General features: G+C 40.4%; 1 protein-coding gene and 1 long non-coding RNA gene across 2 annotated transcripts in view; one reads left to right on the top strand and one right to left on the bottom strand.

The window, feature by feature from the left end:
- Positions 1–44: 44 nt before the first annotated feature.
- ada (adenosine deaminase) overlaps positions 45–18138 on the bottom strand; it is a 333413-nt gene continuing 315319 nt past the window's right edge. Inside the window, exon 10 of the mRNA XM_034086173.2 lies at positions 45–127. Coding sequence (XP_033942064.2) covers positions 45–127 — 83 coding nt within the window. The remainder of the gene's footprint in view (positions 128–18138) is intronic.
- LOC139434078 (uncharacterized) lies at positions 16078–17924 on the top strand. Its single transcript, XR_011643489.1, has 3 exons — positions 16078–16209; positions 17038–17142; positions 17489–17924. It is a non-coding gene; the product is annotated as an uncharacterized lncRNA (long non-coding RNA).

The following is an 18138-nucleotide window of genomic DNA, read 5'->3' on the forward strand; positions in this document are numbered from 1 at the left end:
ATGACGCTCCGTGCGCGCAGACGTGTGGACTTGTCAAAGTGCGATCACCCGTGTCCTTGGACATGTTTGGCAGGGCAATGTATTTTTCTGCGCATGTCCCTGTGTGATTGAGTGAATGCCTTCCTGATATAGAGCATGTTTGCTTTGAACAGATCAGCAGAAGAGGTGATGCCACAGTCAATGTCACAGCCTTCATGCATAATTGCTCCACTTTGTCATTGCCAAAGGCTGGGGAGAGCCACATCTGATTGCGTCCCCCATCTCCCCTCCTCGCTGTCTTTTCCTCACTCCCCTCTTAGAGTCTTTATTCTCATTGGACTCATTAACTTATCCCGCGGAGACAGATAGAGCGAGACAGACGAAGAGAGAGCATATTGAATGTACTGGAGGCAAATGGAGCGGTGAAACAAAGATTTGTGTTAGAGCTTTGTACCACGTTGATGAGCCTCGGATAGAGATATATCTCAGTGTAAAACCAAGAGTAGACTCTTCCAGCTAAACATGGCTTCCCGTAAAGGGTCACGTCTGACACCATGTCTGGAAAACAGACCTGACGTATAACTGCACCACTATTTGGATGCCCTACCTGTTGATGTGTGTGTGAGTGATGGAGGAAAGCAGACACTGAGCACCCAATCCGTGTTGCAGAGAGGTCAGTCCGTTAGCCGCTGACTCACTGTCTGAGGCTGGTTGCTAATTCATTGGAAGATACAGTTTGGAGAGCAGTGCAACTCTTTGGAGAGAAATTGGAATGACGTTTTTTGGCAGGTGCTTCTATTTGTAGCTAAATATCAAATGTTGCTTACATCAAGTATAACTTATCTCAGAATATTATTTTTTTATTGACTAAACGTTGAGCATTTCATCGTATATTTGTGATCTTGCTGATGCAAAACCAACCCAATATGTAATGCTCATGACTCATTTGAGCAGTTACTACTATAACTATTTATACTATTTACTACTAACTATTTTCAGTTGACAAATTACATTAACAACATCTGCAGTCATTATTTTTCACCATGCACTAATTCTCACTTTCCTGTTGATCTTAAATACAATTTGGGCTTGTGTGTGTGCGCAGCTTTATTGGTTGTGCGCCTGCCCCGGTGCTGAAAGGTCGGCAGTGAGTGAAGTTGCAGTGTCTCATGGTTAAATGATGGGCCTTTCTCGGGCACTCGGAGGGCTTTGAAACACTAAGTAATTGGTTTTCCTGGCAGAATGGGGCCACGGCTGTAGCTCAGGGCCAGAGTGAGCTCCTCTGTAGCTCAGGTCTTGTCAGGGACACTAGCTTGCTAAACCTTGGGTAGAGGCTTCCAAACTATAGGCATAGGAAATGGAAATGCTCTGCACACATATTACTCTTGAATTTGGACAAATCTGTTTAAAGAGAAGTACTGAATGCTTGCATGTTTTTATTTATACCAATGTGGGCATAATGGCTTTGAATCGAATGTTACATCTACAGTTTTACCTTCCAATATAACTTAATCATCAAGATCAGTTACCAAACTCCAATTCAACTTTACAATCAAGACGAATCATGTTTGTTCTTATCACTTTTAAAGTTTCATTTTGATTCACACATACAAATATCTCAAAATAGTGTAATATGCGTGTCCAGCATCCAACAACGGAATATTGATTTATACAACTTGGTCAGCTAGAGGAATATCCATTTAAAAACATTTAAAAAATGAACTAAGGAAGTTCCACCAAGTTTATTGAGACCTTTTGCCCCAGGTTTTTGCCTCTCAGTCAAAAAGAAAGAATACCCTTCATTCGATGACCTTGTGCCCAAAAGTACTTTTTCCCTTTGACTTACGTCAGGAAAGAGGCATCTGTAAATCAGCGGATAATTGTACATCAAGTTCCCAGAAGGAACACTTCAAGTCGTTGTTTGAATCGTTATATCCTAAAAGTGGTCAAATCCATTCAAAGCCGATTGAGTGATATCCCTTAGGCATGAAGACTCCTCATCCCAATGGATGGGAAAGATTTGGGTAATTTAAACCTGGCACTCAAACTATTGTGCTTTTTCCTCCTCTGAGCAACTTTCAAACTAACTAACGGGGGGCCCTGCTTCCAACACTGAATCCACTTCTATTTCTACTTAAACTCCACATGCGACCTGAAATGACATATAACTAGAAAATCTAACAAATCCATAGGATAAAAATCATCGCTTTAGCTTGTCTAGAAGTGCTCTAAAAGATGCTTTAAACTAAGGCTGTTTTCTGAAACGCTGGATTGCGCAACGCCAAATGAACTTTACTGTATTCAAAATTCTGTCGCCAACACATTTCTTAACATAGTGTATATGATATTAAACTGTAAATCAGACGAATCCATTGATATTGATCTCCAGATAGCTTGCCTGGAAGAAGAAAAAAGATCCAAAGTTGATTAAAAGTGGAAAATCCAACAAATCAGTTGTTTCACAAATTGTCCCCCTAGCTTGTCTAGAAGTGGTCCAAAAAAACAATAAGAACACCTCATTTGCATGTTAATTGGTTTAAAGGAAATCATGTATTATTTTTATCCAAAAGAAGCTTTGGTTGAATATTTTTACATTTTTCATTGTAAACTAAATTAATTATCTGTAAACTAAATTAAAGTTGTTAAAGGAATGGTATGCTCATGACACTCATTTTTAAATAATTATCATCCGATAAAACAGACCAGTCTCTGCCAGTCTCTTTTTTTTTTTTTTTAATCCGATGACATTATCAGTGATTTTAAACTGATTATATACCGAAATAACATCAACACTGTGGGCGCCGCCATTTTCCGGACGTAACGTAAACCATGCGTTTGGTTTTCGAAGACACGTTGATCTCCATGTTATTTACTGTAGTTTCTCTCTTCAAATATGCCTCACTGTATCGCGAAATATTGCCACAATTCTGATAGGAACAATCCACGGAATGCTCGGTTCCATCTGTTGCCAAAAGGTAAGCGTAAGAAGTACATTCGGAGGCAGTGGCTAGCGAAATGTGGCCGGCCCGAACCGAAAGATTCACAGGCTCATGTATGCAGCGAACATTTCAAATTTCCGGACGACTACTCTATGATAAAACATAACATGGGATTTATGGAACAACCATTACTTAATGGAGATGCAGTACCATCGGTCTTTCTGGTGTCATCACCGACCAGGACACCAGTTCGGCCAGTTGAGAAATCGCCCTCTGCAAGTGTGAAGCGACGGAGGAGCAGAAGTAGTGCTCGGAGTAAGAATAAGGTATGTTATAGCGCATTTCCATTGCAGCATTTTAACGTCCTTTAGCGTCCAGGCCAGGACAGTTTTTGGTGGCCTTTCCATATAGCGTAGTACCGGCTAGTGTGTATTTTCCCCCAGTTTTTTCCGGCCCCATAACATCGTGATTCTATGGCCAGGGACAACGAAGCTGAGTATGCTAAACTAGAGAGGGAATCGCTAGCAAGGGTGGTACTACATGCATACATATAGTATCTTATATCATCTTCCTATTATACACACATGCATTTCCAAACATTTGGACTACCTATGTTGCAAATGTATTATCTTTTCAATTTACACACGGCATCTATTGCACGTCTGTCCGTCCTGGGAGAGAGATCCCTCCTCTGTTGCTCTCCCTGAGGTTTCTCCCATGTTCCCTTTAAACTGTGGGTTTTCTTCGGAAGTCTTTCCTTGTACGATGTGAGGGTCTTAGGACAGAGGGTGTCGTATTGTCATACTGATATGTATGGCTGAATTCCCCCATCCAATCTCTTCACATTGGTCAAAACTTGTTCCTCTGCTGACGAGTCCGAACTGAAATACTCCGCCATGTTTCTGTGTGTTGACAAAGTGAACGCATGGATGACGTCACGACCATCACGTGACTACTGAAAATGGCAAACATGGCGGCGGCCAGACGGAATATACAGGTTTTGATAAAAAAGAGCTATAAAATCATTATTTACCGGGGAATATCGCTGATTTCTTCAGGGTATGGTTTAAACATAACGTTTCATTAAATACTGAAGTTTTGATTAATTATCTAATGAGTGGACCATTCCTTTAAGAGAGAGAGGGAGGATAAGAGAGAGAGGGAGGATGAACTTAAATCAGTTGAAGAGTTACAGTTTTTTACAATTTTGCGCATATGTATCCCAGTTCACAAAGAGTTAACAACACACAAGTTCCAGCCCAATCGTTACACAGAGTTTTCAACAAAGAAGTGCTTCAGCCAATCAGAATGCAGATCCTGCAGAACTGGAGGCGGGCTTTACTGCTCTCGCGATGTAACAGTGAAGGGAGAGATCTGCTTCCGATCGACAGAAATATAACTCGGATAAAACCGTAATAACTCAATATAATGTTGTCAAATCAAAACGGTATCAACCGGCAGTTGTATGTGTGTATGTGAGAAGGCCTGGCTGCTATCGGAAAGCTGGAAACTGACACGGAAGGACTCCCGAATTTGGTGATTCGTGGTAAAGAAATAAACAAGAGAGAAAGTGCATCTCTGTCAGCAGAGCTTCTGTCAGTCAGAGGGTTAGGTACAAGTTGAGATGTCATGTGAGGAGCAGTGGCGGTTCTAGACCAATTTGACTGGGGGGGGCCAGGCTGGGGCCAGTTATTTTCTGAGGGGGGCACAATAAATGTGGGACGAAAAAGACAAAGACAGTATGAAGTAATTGTGCATAAGAAAACAATGCAATACAGTTATTGGTATTTGTTTCAGTACACATATTTATTTCAGATACTTATAGTTACAGTGTTTACGCTCTAATGCAGGGGTCTCCAACCTTTTTTAGGATGAGAGCTACTTTCAAAAAATAAAACAATTAGTGAGCTACTTTTACTTCTCTTTTTTTGTTTTTTGCAGTGTATATATGTTTTATATATCTATATATTTTAACATTATACTTTATGTGCTGTTTGGGTCTGTGGGACCCGTTTTCAGTGTTTATTAAAAGAAAATGCAAGGCAAGGCAGGGCAAGTTTATCTATATAGCACCTTTCAACACAAGGCAATTCAAGGTGCTTTACAAAAATGAAAGACATTCAGTTACAGTGCAGTTTAAGATATGAATAGTTCACACAGAAGTTCCACTTTACTGATGATCACAACGGCTCAGTTTCAATTAAAAGCAGCGACAAAAAGATAAGTCTTCAGCCTGGATTTAAAAGTAGTAAGAGTTGCAGCGGACCTGCAGGTTTCTGGGAGTTTGTTCCAGATATTTGGAGCATAATAACTGAACGCTGCTTTACCATGTTTAGTTATGACTCTGGGGACAGAAAGCCGACCAGTCCCTGAAGACCTGAGAGATCTGGATGGTTCACAATTTAGCAGAAGATCAGAAATGTATTTTGGGCCTAAACCATTCAGTGCTTTATAAACCAGCAGCAGTATTTTGAAATCTGTTCTTTGACATACAGGAAGCCAGTGTAAAGACTTCAAAACAGGAGTGGTTTGATCCACTTTCTTAGTGTTAGTGAGGACTAGAGCAGCGGTGTTCTGAATCAGCTGCAGCTTTCTAATAATTTTTTTTTAGTGAGACCTGTAAAGACACCATTACAGTAGTCCAGTCTACTGAAGATAAAAGCATGGACAAGTTTTTCCAAATCCTGCTGTGACATTAGTCTTTTAATCCTAGATATATTCTTTAGGTGATAGTAGGCTGATTTAGTAACTGTTTTAATGTGACTGTTGAAACTCAGGTCAGAGTCCATGACCTCACCTAGATTATTGGCTTTATCTGTTGTTTTGAAAATTGCAGGCTGAAGCTCAGCGCTAACTTTTATACGTTCTGCCTTGGCTCCAAATACCATTACCTCAGTTTTATCTTTGTTTAATTGGAGAAAGTTCTGACACATCCAGTCATTGATTTGTTCAATGCACTTACTCAGTGTTTGAATTGGAGCATAGTCTCCTGGTGAAATGGTTATGTAAATGTGTGTGTCATCCGCATAGCTATGGTAACTTATTTTGTTGTTTTTCATTATCTGAGCCAGTGGTAGCATGTAGACGTTAAAGAGAAGAGGCCCCAAGATGGAGCCTTGAGGAACCCCACATGTCATATTTGTCAACTCAGATTTGTATTTACCTATAGAAACAAAGTTGTTTCTGTCCTTTAAGTAGGATTTAAACCAATTTAGAACTGTTTCCGAAAGTCCCACCCAGTTTTCCAGTCGGTCCAGTAATATGCTGTGGTCAACAGTGTCAAACGCAGCACTGAGATCTAATAATACTAACACTGAAGTTCTGCCACTGTCTGTGTTTAAGTGGATGTCGTTAAAGACCTTTACAAGAGCAGTCTCAGTGCTGTGGTTTGGACGAAAGCCTGACTGGAACACATCGAAACAACTATTTAAATGCAAGAAATTACTCAACTGTTGAAAAACAACTTTTTCAATGATTTTACCTAGAAATGGCAGGTTTGATATGGGCCTGTAATTGTTCATTACTGAAGCATCTAGATTATTCTTTTTTAAGAGCGGTTTAATGACTGCAGTTGTCAGGGCCTGTGGAAAAATACCTGAGTGAAGAGATTTGTTTACTATATGAAGTAGTTCTGAGGCCATGCAAGGCAAAACATCTTTGAAAAATCCTGTTGGAATAATATCAAGGCAGCAGGAGGAGGATTTCAGAAGTTGTATAATGTCCTCTAGGTTTTTATCATTAATCTGATGGAATTGTGTCATGATGTCTGAATTGATGTTAACTGGACACAGAGACAACACATTTGCTGTTCCTGATGCAGAGGCACTGACTGCTTGTCTGATTTTCTGAATTTTGTCAGTGAAAAAGGAGGCAAAATCATTGCACGCCCTGGTGGATAGAAATTCAGAGGCTACTGACACTGGGGGGTTAGTTAGTCTGTCGACGGTAGCAAACAAGGCACGTGCGTTGTTTTTGTTTTTGGTAATGATGTCAGAGAAGAATGATTGTCGTGCGTTTTTCAATTCCAAATTATAAAGGCCAAGTCTCTCTTTATAAATTTCAAAGTGAACCTGGAGATTTGTTTTTCGCCACCTGCGTTCAGCTTTTCGACATTCTCTTTTTTCTGTTTTAACGGTCATGGCCTTTCTCCATGGAGATATTTTCTTCCCAGTCACTTCCTTTACCTTAATTGGAGCAATGGCATCTATAACATTTTTAATTTTTGAATTAAAATGATCTACTAGCTCATTTACTGAGGTGTTAGCAGGGGCAAGTGTGGAAGAAAAATTCTGAGTAAACATTTCCCTAGTATTTTCAGTTAAACATCGCTTTGTGGTTACCTCTTTTTGAACACTTGTGTGAACAGAAATAGAGCTCTCAAAGAAAACACAGGAATGGTCAGAGAGTGCAACATCAGTCACCACAACCTTAGAGATATTCAGACCCTTTGAGATAATTAAGTCCAGAGTGTGCCCCTTATTGTGCGTGGGCTCCGTCACATGCTGAGTCAGTCCATAGCTATCAAGAACACAAAACAGTTCTTTAGCCCCTCTGTCCTGGGGGTTGTCAACATGGATGTTAAAATCACCAACAATGACTAGACGGTCAAAGTCAATACACACTATAGACAGCAGTTCAGTAAGGTCATCAAAAAAGCTTGCACAGTATTTGGGTGGCCTATAGATATTTAGGAACAGAGCTCGAGAGGAGCATTTCAGCTGAAGGGCCACATATTCAAAAGAATCAAAGTTTCCATACGATGTCTTCCTGCATTGAATGGAATCATTGAACAGAATAGCAACTCCACCCCCTTTCTTATGCATTATTTCCTGACTCATAAAACTAAAGTTGGGAGGGGTTGATTCGATAAGAACAGCTGCACTGTTATTTTGTTCAATCCAAGTTTCTGTTAAAAACATAAAATCAAGATTGTGCTCAGTGATAAAATCATTGATTAAAAATGTTTTTCCTGCCAAAGACCTGACATTTAATAAACCTAGTTTAAGTTCGTTAAACACACTATCAGTCGTGTTTTTTGTAACAAGCTGTGGCTGACATGGAATCACTGCTAAATTAGATAAACTTACACAAACGTTTGAGTGCTTCCTGTATCTAAGATGATTCACCGCTCTTAATCTATTACCTATCAACACAGATATCGAAGCTACTGGCAGGCAGGGCCCGGGCATGTCCTGGAAAGAGTTGAGAGTGCCATACGCCCTTGAGCCTGGACCCAGCAGATATCAGTTTGCAGATTGTTTTGGTTTGGATGATTGTGGTAGGCATGGTGATGAAGCCGGGGGAGATGGTGCGCGTCTCTGCTTTGGTGATTTTGGTGGGCGTCGTTGAGGAGCGGGGGTAAAGGACATGCTGCCAGCCCTGCGTATCACCTTAGTCTGGTCTTTGAAATCCAGGAAGGAATCTGTGCCAGCCCTCTGTATCTCCTTCTTGTGTTCCACGATCTCCAGGAGGGTGGGCGAGGGTGAAAGGGTGAACGGAGTATCCTCAAAGGCGTTGACAGGGGGGGGGGTGACGGGTGGTGGGGACTCCTCCGTGTGTTTCATAGGTCTCCCATAATCAGAACATTCCTCAGGCGGGTGCAGTGATACTTCTTCAGGGTTTTCTGCGCGATGTGTTGTGTCTATCTCCTGTTTTGATTCCTCTTGCCGCTTGTCCTTGGCAGAGGGAACAGATTGATGACGCAGGCAGTTGAATATGTTAGAGATAAACAATTTCACTCCTGACTTGTTCAGGCAAACTCCATTTGCCTTGAAAAGATGTCTGCGGTCCCAGAAAAAGTTAAAATTGTCAATAAAATGCACAGAATGGTCAGTACAGACAGTTGAAAGCCAGGTGTTCAGTGCAAACAGTCTGCTGAATCTCTCCACTCCTCTTCTGACTGGCGGTAGAGGGCCACTGATGAACACCTCTGCATTTAGAGAGCTGGCAGTTTCCAACAGACATTTAAAGTCTTTTTTCAGCACTTCTGACTCTTGTTTCACAACATCATTTGTTCCAATGTGTAGTACCACATTCTTCACAGTCAGATGTTCTGCCCCAATATGCAGGATCTTCTCAGCCAAGTCAGAGACCACATCCTTGGGAAAACAGAGTACTTTGTTGTTGTTCTTACTACACAGACCTTTTACATCTCTTACAGGAGAGTCACCCACAATCAGAGTTTCAGGCCCAGTCGTTAGCTTTCCCTCTAGCCTTTTACTTTTGGAGTAGCTATTGGTCCTTACCCTGCTGTGTGAAGAGGACGGGTTATCCAGGTCATTAGAAAGAGATCTCCGGCTCTCGGTCAGCGGGGCGTATCTGTTCTGGATTGGCACACTTGGTGGTTTAGCAGGATTTTTTGTAATTCTCCCTTTAGCAGCTGTCCACTGCTGTTTAGGGGTTGAAGAGGCGCTCTTCCTGGGTGATAACAATGCAGGCCAGCCGGTCGCATCACATATTTCAGAGTGTTGGGCTCTGCCCGTTATCCTTCCTCCCAAATCCCATGAAAATGATTTACTCTTAGGCTTTGCACCCAGAGAGTTCCAGGGACCACCACTTGTAGATTTATGACCCGGTACACAGCCCTCCTGTTCCTTGGAATCCTTGTAGCTGCTAACTAGCTGTGAGTTAGCATACCCTTTTCCATTATTTTGCAACACTGGTAAAGTGGTGTCATTCCCACAACATAGTCCATTCACTTCCACGTTAACTTCCAGCCGTTGCATTTTCATTTCCAGCACGGCCATCTTCTGTAGAAGTTTGTGGAAGTCATCTGTAGAGAACGGAGGCATTTTTCTACCAACTAGCTTAAGCTAAATAGCATGCAGTAGCCTACCAGGCTTTAGCTGTTGCTAGGCCACGCTACTGTAAGACTGGGGTCCAGAGGCGGATTTAGGATTGTAGGAGATCCGGGGCTTAGCCCAGGAGTTGTTGGGGGGGGGGTGCACACACGCACCGTAAAGTGCTATTTTTTTTACAAGTGGGGGGTTGACCAAACATTCTTTAGGGGGGTCGTCACTTACCGCACTGCTATCGAACAACGCTGACACACCGTCCTCTTCCGATCCAGTGCGCATTGCTTATCGTTTTATAGATCTATTCTCATCCACCATCTTTGTTTGTGACGTAAAGAGTGTAAGAGTCACGTTTCTAAATCGGGCACTCTGAGTGGATGCAGTCACAGCCAATCGGATTCAGAGTGTTGCCTGTCAGTTCCGTTGCTATGGTTCCGTTGTTATGTGTACTGAAACGAGAGCCGGTATAATTCCACGCGCGAAAACAAAATAAAAATTGGAATACGTTATTTTAGTGTCTTAAAAGTAGACTGAGGTATGAAGGGTTAACGTTACATCTTAGGATAATTTGTAGTCATGTTCTGTATACATACTAACATATAAGGGTATTGACTTAGTGTGGTTTCTCTTTTTGTCGCTGCTTTTAATTGAAACTGAGCTGTTGTGTTCATCAGTAAAGTGGAACTTCTGTGTGAACTATTCATATCTTAAACTGCACTGTCACTTTTTATTCATGTATTTTTTCTTTTAATGTTTCTTTTATGATCTTTTACTGTTTTTAAATGCCTTTGTTTGAATGTCTTTAATTTTTGTAAAGCACCTTGAATTGCCTTGTGTTGAAAGGTGCTATATAAATAAACTTGCCTTGCCTTGGTTACTCCATGTTTACTAGCCATAAGATTAACGTTACAGTACATCACTCTTTTTCACTTCTTACTCAGTCAGCCAGAGCGCAGATATCACCATTAGATTCACAAACCTGAAACATCATCCATTTCTTCACTGCTGGTGATGACATTGTTGTCAGCTGCTGATACTGCTGCTGCTGCTGCAGCTTGTGGCGCCTGCTTCGATGACAATAACTTTCTAATATCCATAACTTTATAGGCTATTAGCTTAAAACTCGTCAGGCACTAGGAAGGATAACTTCTTCTTCAGGGCAGGGAAGGCTACGCAGTACGCAGGCTAATGTCCCGCAGCGGCTGCCTCTCTGGTGGACTCCGGTACTGCACATTACTCCCGAGACATTTAAAAAATTAAAAAAAAAACGATTTTTTTATTTTATTTTATTTTTTTAAAGTGAAACATCCGGGGCTTTTCAGAAAACATCCGGGGCTTGAGCCCAAGTAGCCACCCCCTAGCGCCGCCTCTGCTGGGGTCGCCGTAAAAATGTTGAAATATGGCTGAAAACCTCCGTCTATTTACGAAGATGAACTGTCCCAGTGATAGGTTAATGTCCAGGAGCCGCTGCTCGAAGTTTTCAGAGAATAAGAATAGGAAAATCAGCATAAAAAGTAAGCAGAGGCAGGAGCAAGCAGAAAAGCGTCTGCACTGTAAGAAAGATAAGCAAGACATTATTTATCTAATTATTTATCGAATATATCATATTCCAATCACTTGTATATAGACTCTTATTGCACTATTTCACTATTTTTTCTGTGTATCTGTTTTATTGCGTAGCACTGTTGGAGGAGCCTGTGACCTAAGGGGGAGGGGGGTAGGACACGTTCGATTCCTGTTTTGAATAGTGTGCCGTCGATGGGTTTCATTCCATTTCAAAGTCCTTTTGGACGCTCTGTGTAAACGTTGCGCATCCAATCACAGAGGTTGAGGACTGATCACGGGGTTTGTCAAGCTAAGCACATGGTGTAGTCCCAAACGATAGCTGAGGATTCTGGGTAGTGTAGTGTCTTCGGCCATCCTAAAACTCCGAAAAAATATTTGTTTCTCCGAATCGAAGGGGGAAAATACAAAAGCATTGCACACGATTCAAACCAATCAATGTTGTGTAATTAACAAGGACAATTTGGTGTTTTTTAGTCGATGAGTAGTGCAGATATCACTGTAAAATCAATCGACAGTAAGGAGAATTCTTACTTCCGGGTGTACAATTCTCCGTTATCCAATGGGAATGGACGCTCGTAATACAATACAGGGGACATGATCATTATCTTTTAAATAACGTTAACTGAAGGGAACAATCTATTTGACACAGCTGAAGCTCTGGCCTTCCTTAAAAACTAACTAATTTAATAAAAATCACAGTTGCATTACACACAATGCACTGTTTTTTGAGAACACAAATTCGTAACTAATGTAATTTTTACATTCTGACGAAAAATAAAAATAATTATGAATACAAATAAAATAAAAGAAGCCTCCCGTGAGTTACTACAAGCTATAAAGTAGATTTAAAAAACGTTGTATAGAATAAAAGCTCACTGCGGGACGTTGTAGAAATGCGTGTGTGCACCACGACAAAGGAGCCTCATTCACTTTACATTGGGGTTGTTTGCTTGGTGCCGACACGCAAATGTAACAAAGTTCGTGACTCCACCACGCATTGTGGTGTTAAGGAGTCGTGGTGGAGTCACGCATTCTGGTGAGATCAGGTTGAGAAATCCTTACAGACCAGCTTTCTGTGGTGAGTATTTAACTATATTTAAATGTGTATCCTTGTGGAAGCCCATTCTCTAAGAAGGAAAGTTGCATAGTTAACAATGGTGAAAGTAACTTAGTACATTTACTCAAGTAATGTAGCCTACTTAAGTATAATTCGGGTACTTCTACTTCCACATCATTAATACAAATCTGCAAATTAACAAAAGGTATTAAATAAATGTAGTGGGGTAGAATTACAAAGTACCTCAAAAACGTACTTGAGAAAATCTACTTTTCACCACTGTACTTCAATACATTTCAGAGGCTTTTAATGCACTTAATTTATTTGACAAAAGTAGTTGCTTTTTATACAAATGAATGTGTTTATATGATATCTATGTTCTACAAATTGACTCAGTACTTTCCAAAATGTGTCCAACATTAAAAAATCTCATGTATTTTCTCACGATGAAAACAAGATATTATAATATTGTATAATACAACTCTTATAAAACGGACAAGTCAAATCAAGCAATCTGATTGGTTCTTAGCCGTGATATACTGAGCGTATACCACGGGTAGAATTGTAAGTTACTTTTCACAACAAGTCAGTATCCCTCCGCGTCTGAGAAAAACAGTATACCGTTGGGCTGAAAAGCAAACTGCTTTTCATACTGGAACAAGAAAGCAGCGGAGAAGTAACGGGGCAGAAACCCTCCTTTTTACGCAGCGGTCCAGACATACACATCAAACGGCAAAACATATTCAGTGTGCAGTTCCTTTGGCATTAGGGCAGGGATATCTAGATACTTTCCAAGGTCTGACATAACATGACATTGTGCTACTTTTAAAGCAAGCAACGATGTTTTCAAATCTGTAATCAAAGAGGTCCGCAAAAATACTATCGGCCAATCAGATTGCTTGATTTGACTTGTCAGTTTTATAAATATATTTACATTTCTTCTGTTACGAAACAAACTTACAAAGCATAAAATGGAAACATTTAAGATTAACTTCGACCTCCGGGGGGTCTTACTATGGAGGAGTGGATTGAGCAGTGCCTATCTCCAGAAAAAAAAGCACCTAAACGACGACATGCAGAGCTACGTGAAGAGCAGGTAGACCAACTGGAAAAGTGCCACCATTCAAAAGCTTTCTGATGCGGGTCTTGAAACAAAGCAGAGAAAGTATGACCGTTAGTGACCACAGGTGCGAAAGCTCTCTCCAGAGCTGCTGGAAGCCAAATCTCGGGGACCGGAGAAAGTGGAGCAATATTCTCACCACGCCAAGCAACAGCCTAGAACAACCTCAACAAGTAACCACGTAAGCCATGCTACTGATGCTGGACAGGTTTTCAGTGGCTGCACAATAAACGGCAACATACACATGAATGTAAATACATAGCCAAATAATGGATCAACGCTCTCTGTCTAATATGTTCGCTAGCTGTTAGTGTTGTTGCATAGCAACCACCTCGCACTATGTTTCGCGCAGAAGGTAACGGAGGGACTATTTTATTTGGAACATCATTATTTACTAATAAAAACTATTTAAATTAGAGTGTGTATTTTTTTTTCATATTGCCACACTTGGTAACCGTTTTATAAAAGCAATAGCTCACTTCAGGCCGTGATATATGCTCATTATATCACAGCTAAGGGGGTTGTCGACCCTCCGCTTCGCGTCGGGCCGAACCACGCCCCTTAGCTGTGATATAATGAGCATATACCACGGCCTGTCGTGAGCTATTGCTTAATTATATAAAAGAGTACTTTTACTTTTAATACCTGAGTACATTTAGCTGATAACACTTCTGCCCAATAGACAATAAATAGAACTTCAACACTTTTCTTCTGTGACAGTTTCAACCTGCATGGCACTAAAATAAATGTATATCAAAGGTGAACCTGTCAGACTCCAAGTGGGAGGACTTCCATGTGATCACTGGAGCGTTAAAGATGTACTTCAGAGAGCTGCCGGAGCCTCTCTTCACCTACGCTCTCTTCCACGACTTCATCAGCGCAATCAGTACGTGAAACACACAGCTGCACCAACACTATCTGCAGTCATTCACGCATTAACTCTGAAGTCAGTCTACTGTCTGTAACACCAGGAAGCCTCTCTAATGGCACATTTCCACTGCAGGACCTCGCACGGCTTAGTACGGTATAGTTAGGCCTTAGTAGGACTGGCTCACTTTATGCTGCGTTTCCATTACAGTTTAGGAACTGGGGCAGTAACTATAGTAACGCAGTGTAGGCGGAGCCGTGATGTCATCTTCAATGCGAAACACAAAACCAACATCATAGTGATGGGAATTATGGCTCTTTGAAGGGAGCCGGATCTTATGGCTCCGTTCCTTTCAAAGATCTGTTCAAAAGAGCCGTTTCTTTAAAAGGGGGCAGGTTTACTAGGTTTATCTGCAAAATAATCACCAGGATAATGATTGACTGTATTTCCCAAGCGGCAAACTCTGGGGAAGAGCCGGGAAGCCAATACGGAAGTGCCACACACTGCAGTTCATATATTGGCCGATAGGCGATGGCTGCAGAAAGGAGCAATTTCCATAGACCCCCATGTTAAAATGCCCAACTTTACAGCGGGAAAAAACATGTTTCTCTCCCTGGCTCCATACATTTTATTATCGATATAGTTAGATTCCACCTTCATGATTATGGATCTGTGAGTGAATTGTTTTCTAACGCGACCCTTTTATTTATATTAGGTCTTAAAGTTTGTGCATACATTAGGGCGTGGTCACTTTGATTGACAGATACGTGCCTCACTGTCAGCTAACAGCAACTTGTCCACTCTGCTAGGCTACAACCATAGAGGCTACAACGTTAGTTAGTCATAGTACTGTACTTGACCCTTTAGCTTTAGCCGTGTTCGTGGTGATATACCAGACAATTAAGATGTCGTGCTGTGCGCTTGAATGTACTAACAGAACTTCCAAGAAGTCTACTCACAGCTTTTTTCGGTGAGTAAAATGATAATATTATACATGTTAACCCCGTTAGCAGGTGTTTGTGTGCTTGTTAGCTTAGCTTGTTATGTAGCTAGCTAAGGACGTACCCCTTTATGCATGTGTATATATATATATATACAGTTTAGTTTATGATTCAGCCTTGGGTAAGACTTTTATAGTCTATGGCTATGACGCCCATAATGCTAAATGGGAGCAAATGTTAAAAGGGGACCCAATTATCCCAGTGGTGGCCGCCGGAGTCCGCCGCCGAAGCTAACCGGAGCCGTAGCTAGCCCTTTGCGGCTCCGTTAGCTTCGGCCAGCGGCGGAGCCCGGCGTTATAACTGGAGATCACGGAATGCAGCGAAACGCGGACTTGGTTCGCCTGCAGCCCGCTATAGTATTAGCTAAAGAAATGATGTTGAACAAGGCTTATTAAGCTGAACATCGCCACAATTGTTCTGCTATGTATCGGTACTTATTTTATTTTATTAACGTGTGAATGACAAGCATTAAGAATAACAACAAATAGCTATTTATCTTGCATATTATCTCGTTTGATTATGAATGTAACGTTTATATAGTGGAACTACACTGTTTTATCAAAACCAAAGTGCCACGCAGTAACTTGGTAGGCCCATGCATGTATTTCAGCAGGAAATGTGCAACCTAGATTACATTTACCAACACAGACTATATAGAAATATTTGTAAAAGTTGTTCATGCGTTACTAAGTGAATATGGCATTAACCCTCCTGTTGTCTTTGGGTCGGTTTTCATGTATTTTTGAATAAAGGTTTCCTTTCGGTGATCCAGACAGGCTGGACCAGTGGGTGCTGAACATCCGGAGGAATACATGGACCCCCAACGTTTCTTCTCGCCTGTGCAGTGCACACTTTGAGAGTCATCCCTTCAGCACGGACTCATGGGTACAGATCCTTTTTTAAAAACAAAATAACTTGGTTCCATTTGTGAGTGTAAATTGTTGTTACTAATTAAATACATGTTATACATTATACAATGCTAAATAATTGTTATGGCACAGCTTGCACATCAGTGATGAGTAATGTTCTTTTTATTAAAGGCCAAATTAAGATTTTGCCAGTTAAGTAAAGAAACATAGAAATCGATTTGTTTGCAAACCATCACATTTCTCTTCAATTTATGCAAAGACTCTTTATCATAGATAGAGAATTGCCATTTCCCCCCACATACTCTATGTTAAAAACAGATGAATTATATTACCTTTTTTTTACATTATTTTAATAGCAACATTCATTCATCTGTTGTCATCTTATAACTTATTTATCTTAACAGCTATCACTGTAAAAAAAAAATGATTTAATTTAATTTGACTATACAATATTTATCTTTACATTCTGTTCTTGCATATGTCTTATTATATTTACGTGTATATAGATTTCTGCCTGCACTAATTTATTATTCTTAATTTAATTTTGAATTTCTTTTATTGTTTTATGTCTTATATAACTGTTGCATTGTTGGAGGAGCTCGGGACAGATGATTTTCATTGCCATTCCCACACTGTAGCCTATGTGCTATGACATAAATCCTTTGAATCTGAATCTTGGAAACACGTAATTGTTGAATGGATTAACTGCATAGTTAACATGTTGGCCCTCTATTGTCTTTTATAATGCACTCTTACATTTAAAACAACATTATTCAAAAGAAAGTTGAATATCTACAGACCTCAAAAAGTTATTTTATGTGTTTTTGTTTATTATTTTTATTAGGGAAGGAGATGCCTGAAAAACACTGCAGTGCCCACCATTTTCTATTTCACCAATGGCAAAGAACAACAGCCTGGAAGGAAAAGCAGGGTGAGTAACAATGACGAGGTCAGTGACACTCCTAGTTCGACTGTTAATAGCAATGAGGAGGTTGCAGATGTCGACCATGGTAGTGGTGAAAACAGTCTTGCTGCTGATCAGAGCAATATCATTATGATACAAGGCATGCCTGAAGAAGCCTTTGTTGTTCCACATGTGGAGCATAATGACATTCCAACAGTCAATGCTTGTGAGGAGGGTGTTGGTTTGGGCAGCAGCAGCCAACAAACAAAACAAATTGGAAAACAGGCAGACTCCGCCTCTGTTCACTCTTACACTTGGGCTTTAAACTAAGACGGGTCATACTGAATAGTTTGTGCACACATTTCTAACATGTGATCTTTCTTTCATGTAGGACGCTTGAGGGAAGTTGCAACGCCTCGGCCAATGGGATGTCTTCTCCACGTGAAAGAGATTGAAGGCATAATTTATAACTTGAGACAATTTTCCAAAAGTTATGACTTGTATTGGCTTAGATAGTAATGGATTACATCGAACACGAATCAAGATCGTATAGAAAAAAATGAAAGTGTAATCCTTAGTTACATAGGAAGAGATGTAATCGGATTAGTTTTACTTTTTTTAATAATAGGGAAACTCAGGATTACAATCTTATTCAAAACCTAAAAAGAGCAGATAGTGGTTGTTGTAAAATGATCAAATGGTATCTCTTCTCTGGAAGCCGTACTGTTCTGGAGGATAATACTTTAATTGTGAATCTCTACACCTACTGCCTGAATCTGCTTTATGGTATTATATTATACATTTTAAGTAAAAAAATCATATTCATATTTCTTCTCTCCTGTGTTTATTTGCATTACATTTGATATTGAAGTAATCCAAAACAAAAAGAAAGTGATCAGGTTACATTACTTTTATATCTTGATACTCACATGAAGTTACTGGTTGTGTTTTTGGCAAGTAGCCCTCCCAAGCCTGTGCATAAGTTATATCATTTTAATTACTGATACAGTTTTTGCACATCTTTAATTTATTTTGTAGTGT

The sequence above is a fragment of the Pseudochaenichthys georgianus genome, chromosome 7 (genome assembly GCF_902827115.2).
Source record: "Pseudochaenichthys georgianus chromosome 7, fPseGeo1.2, whole genome shotgun sequence".
Lineage (NCBI taxonomy): Eukaryota > Metazoa > Chordata > Actinopteri > Perciformes > Channichthyidae > Pseudochaenichthys > Pseudochaenichthys georgianus.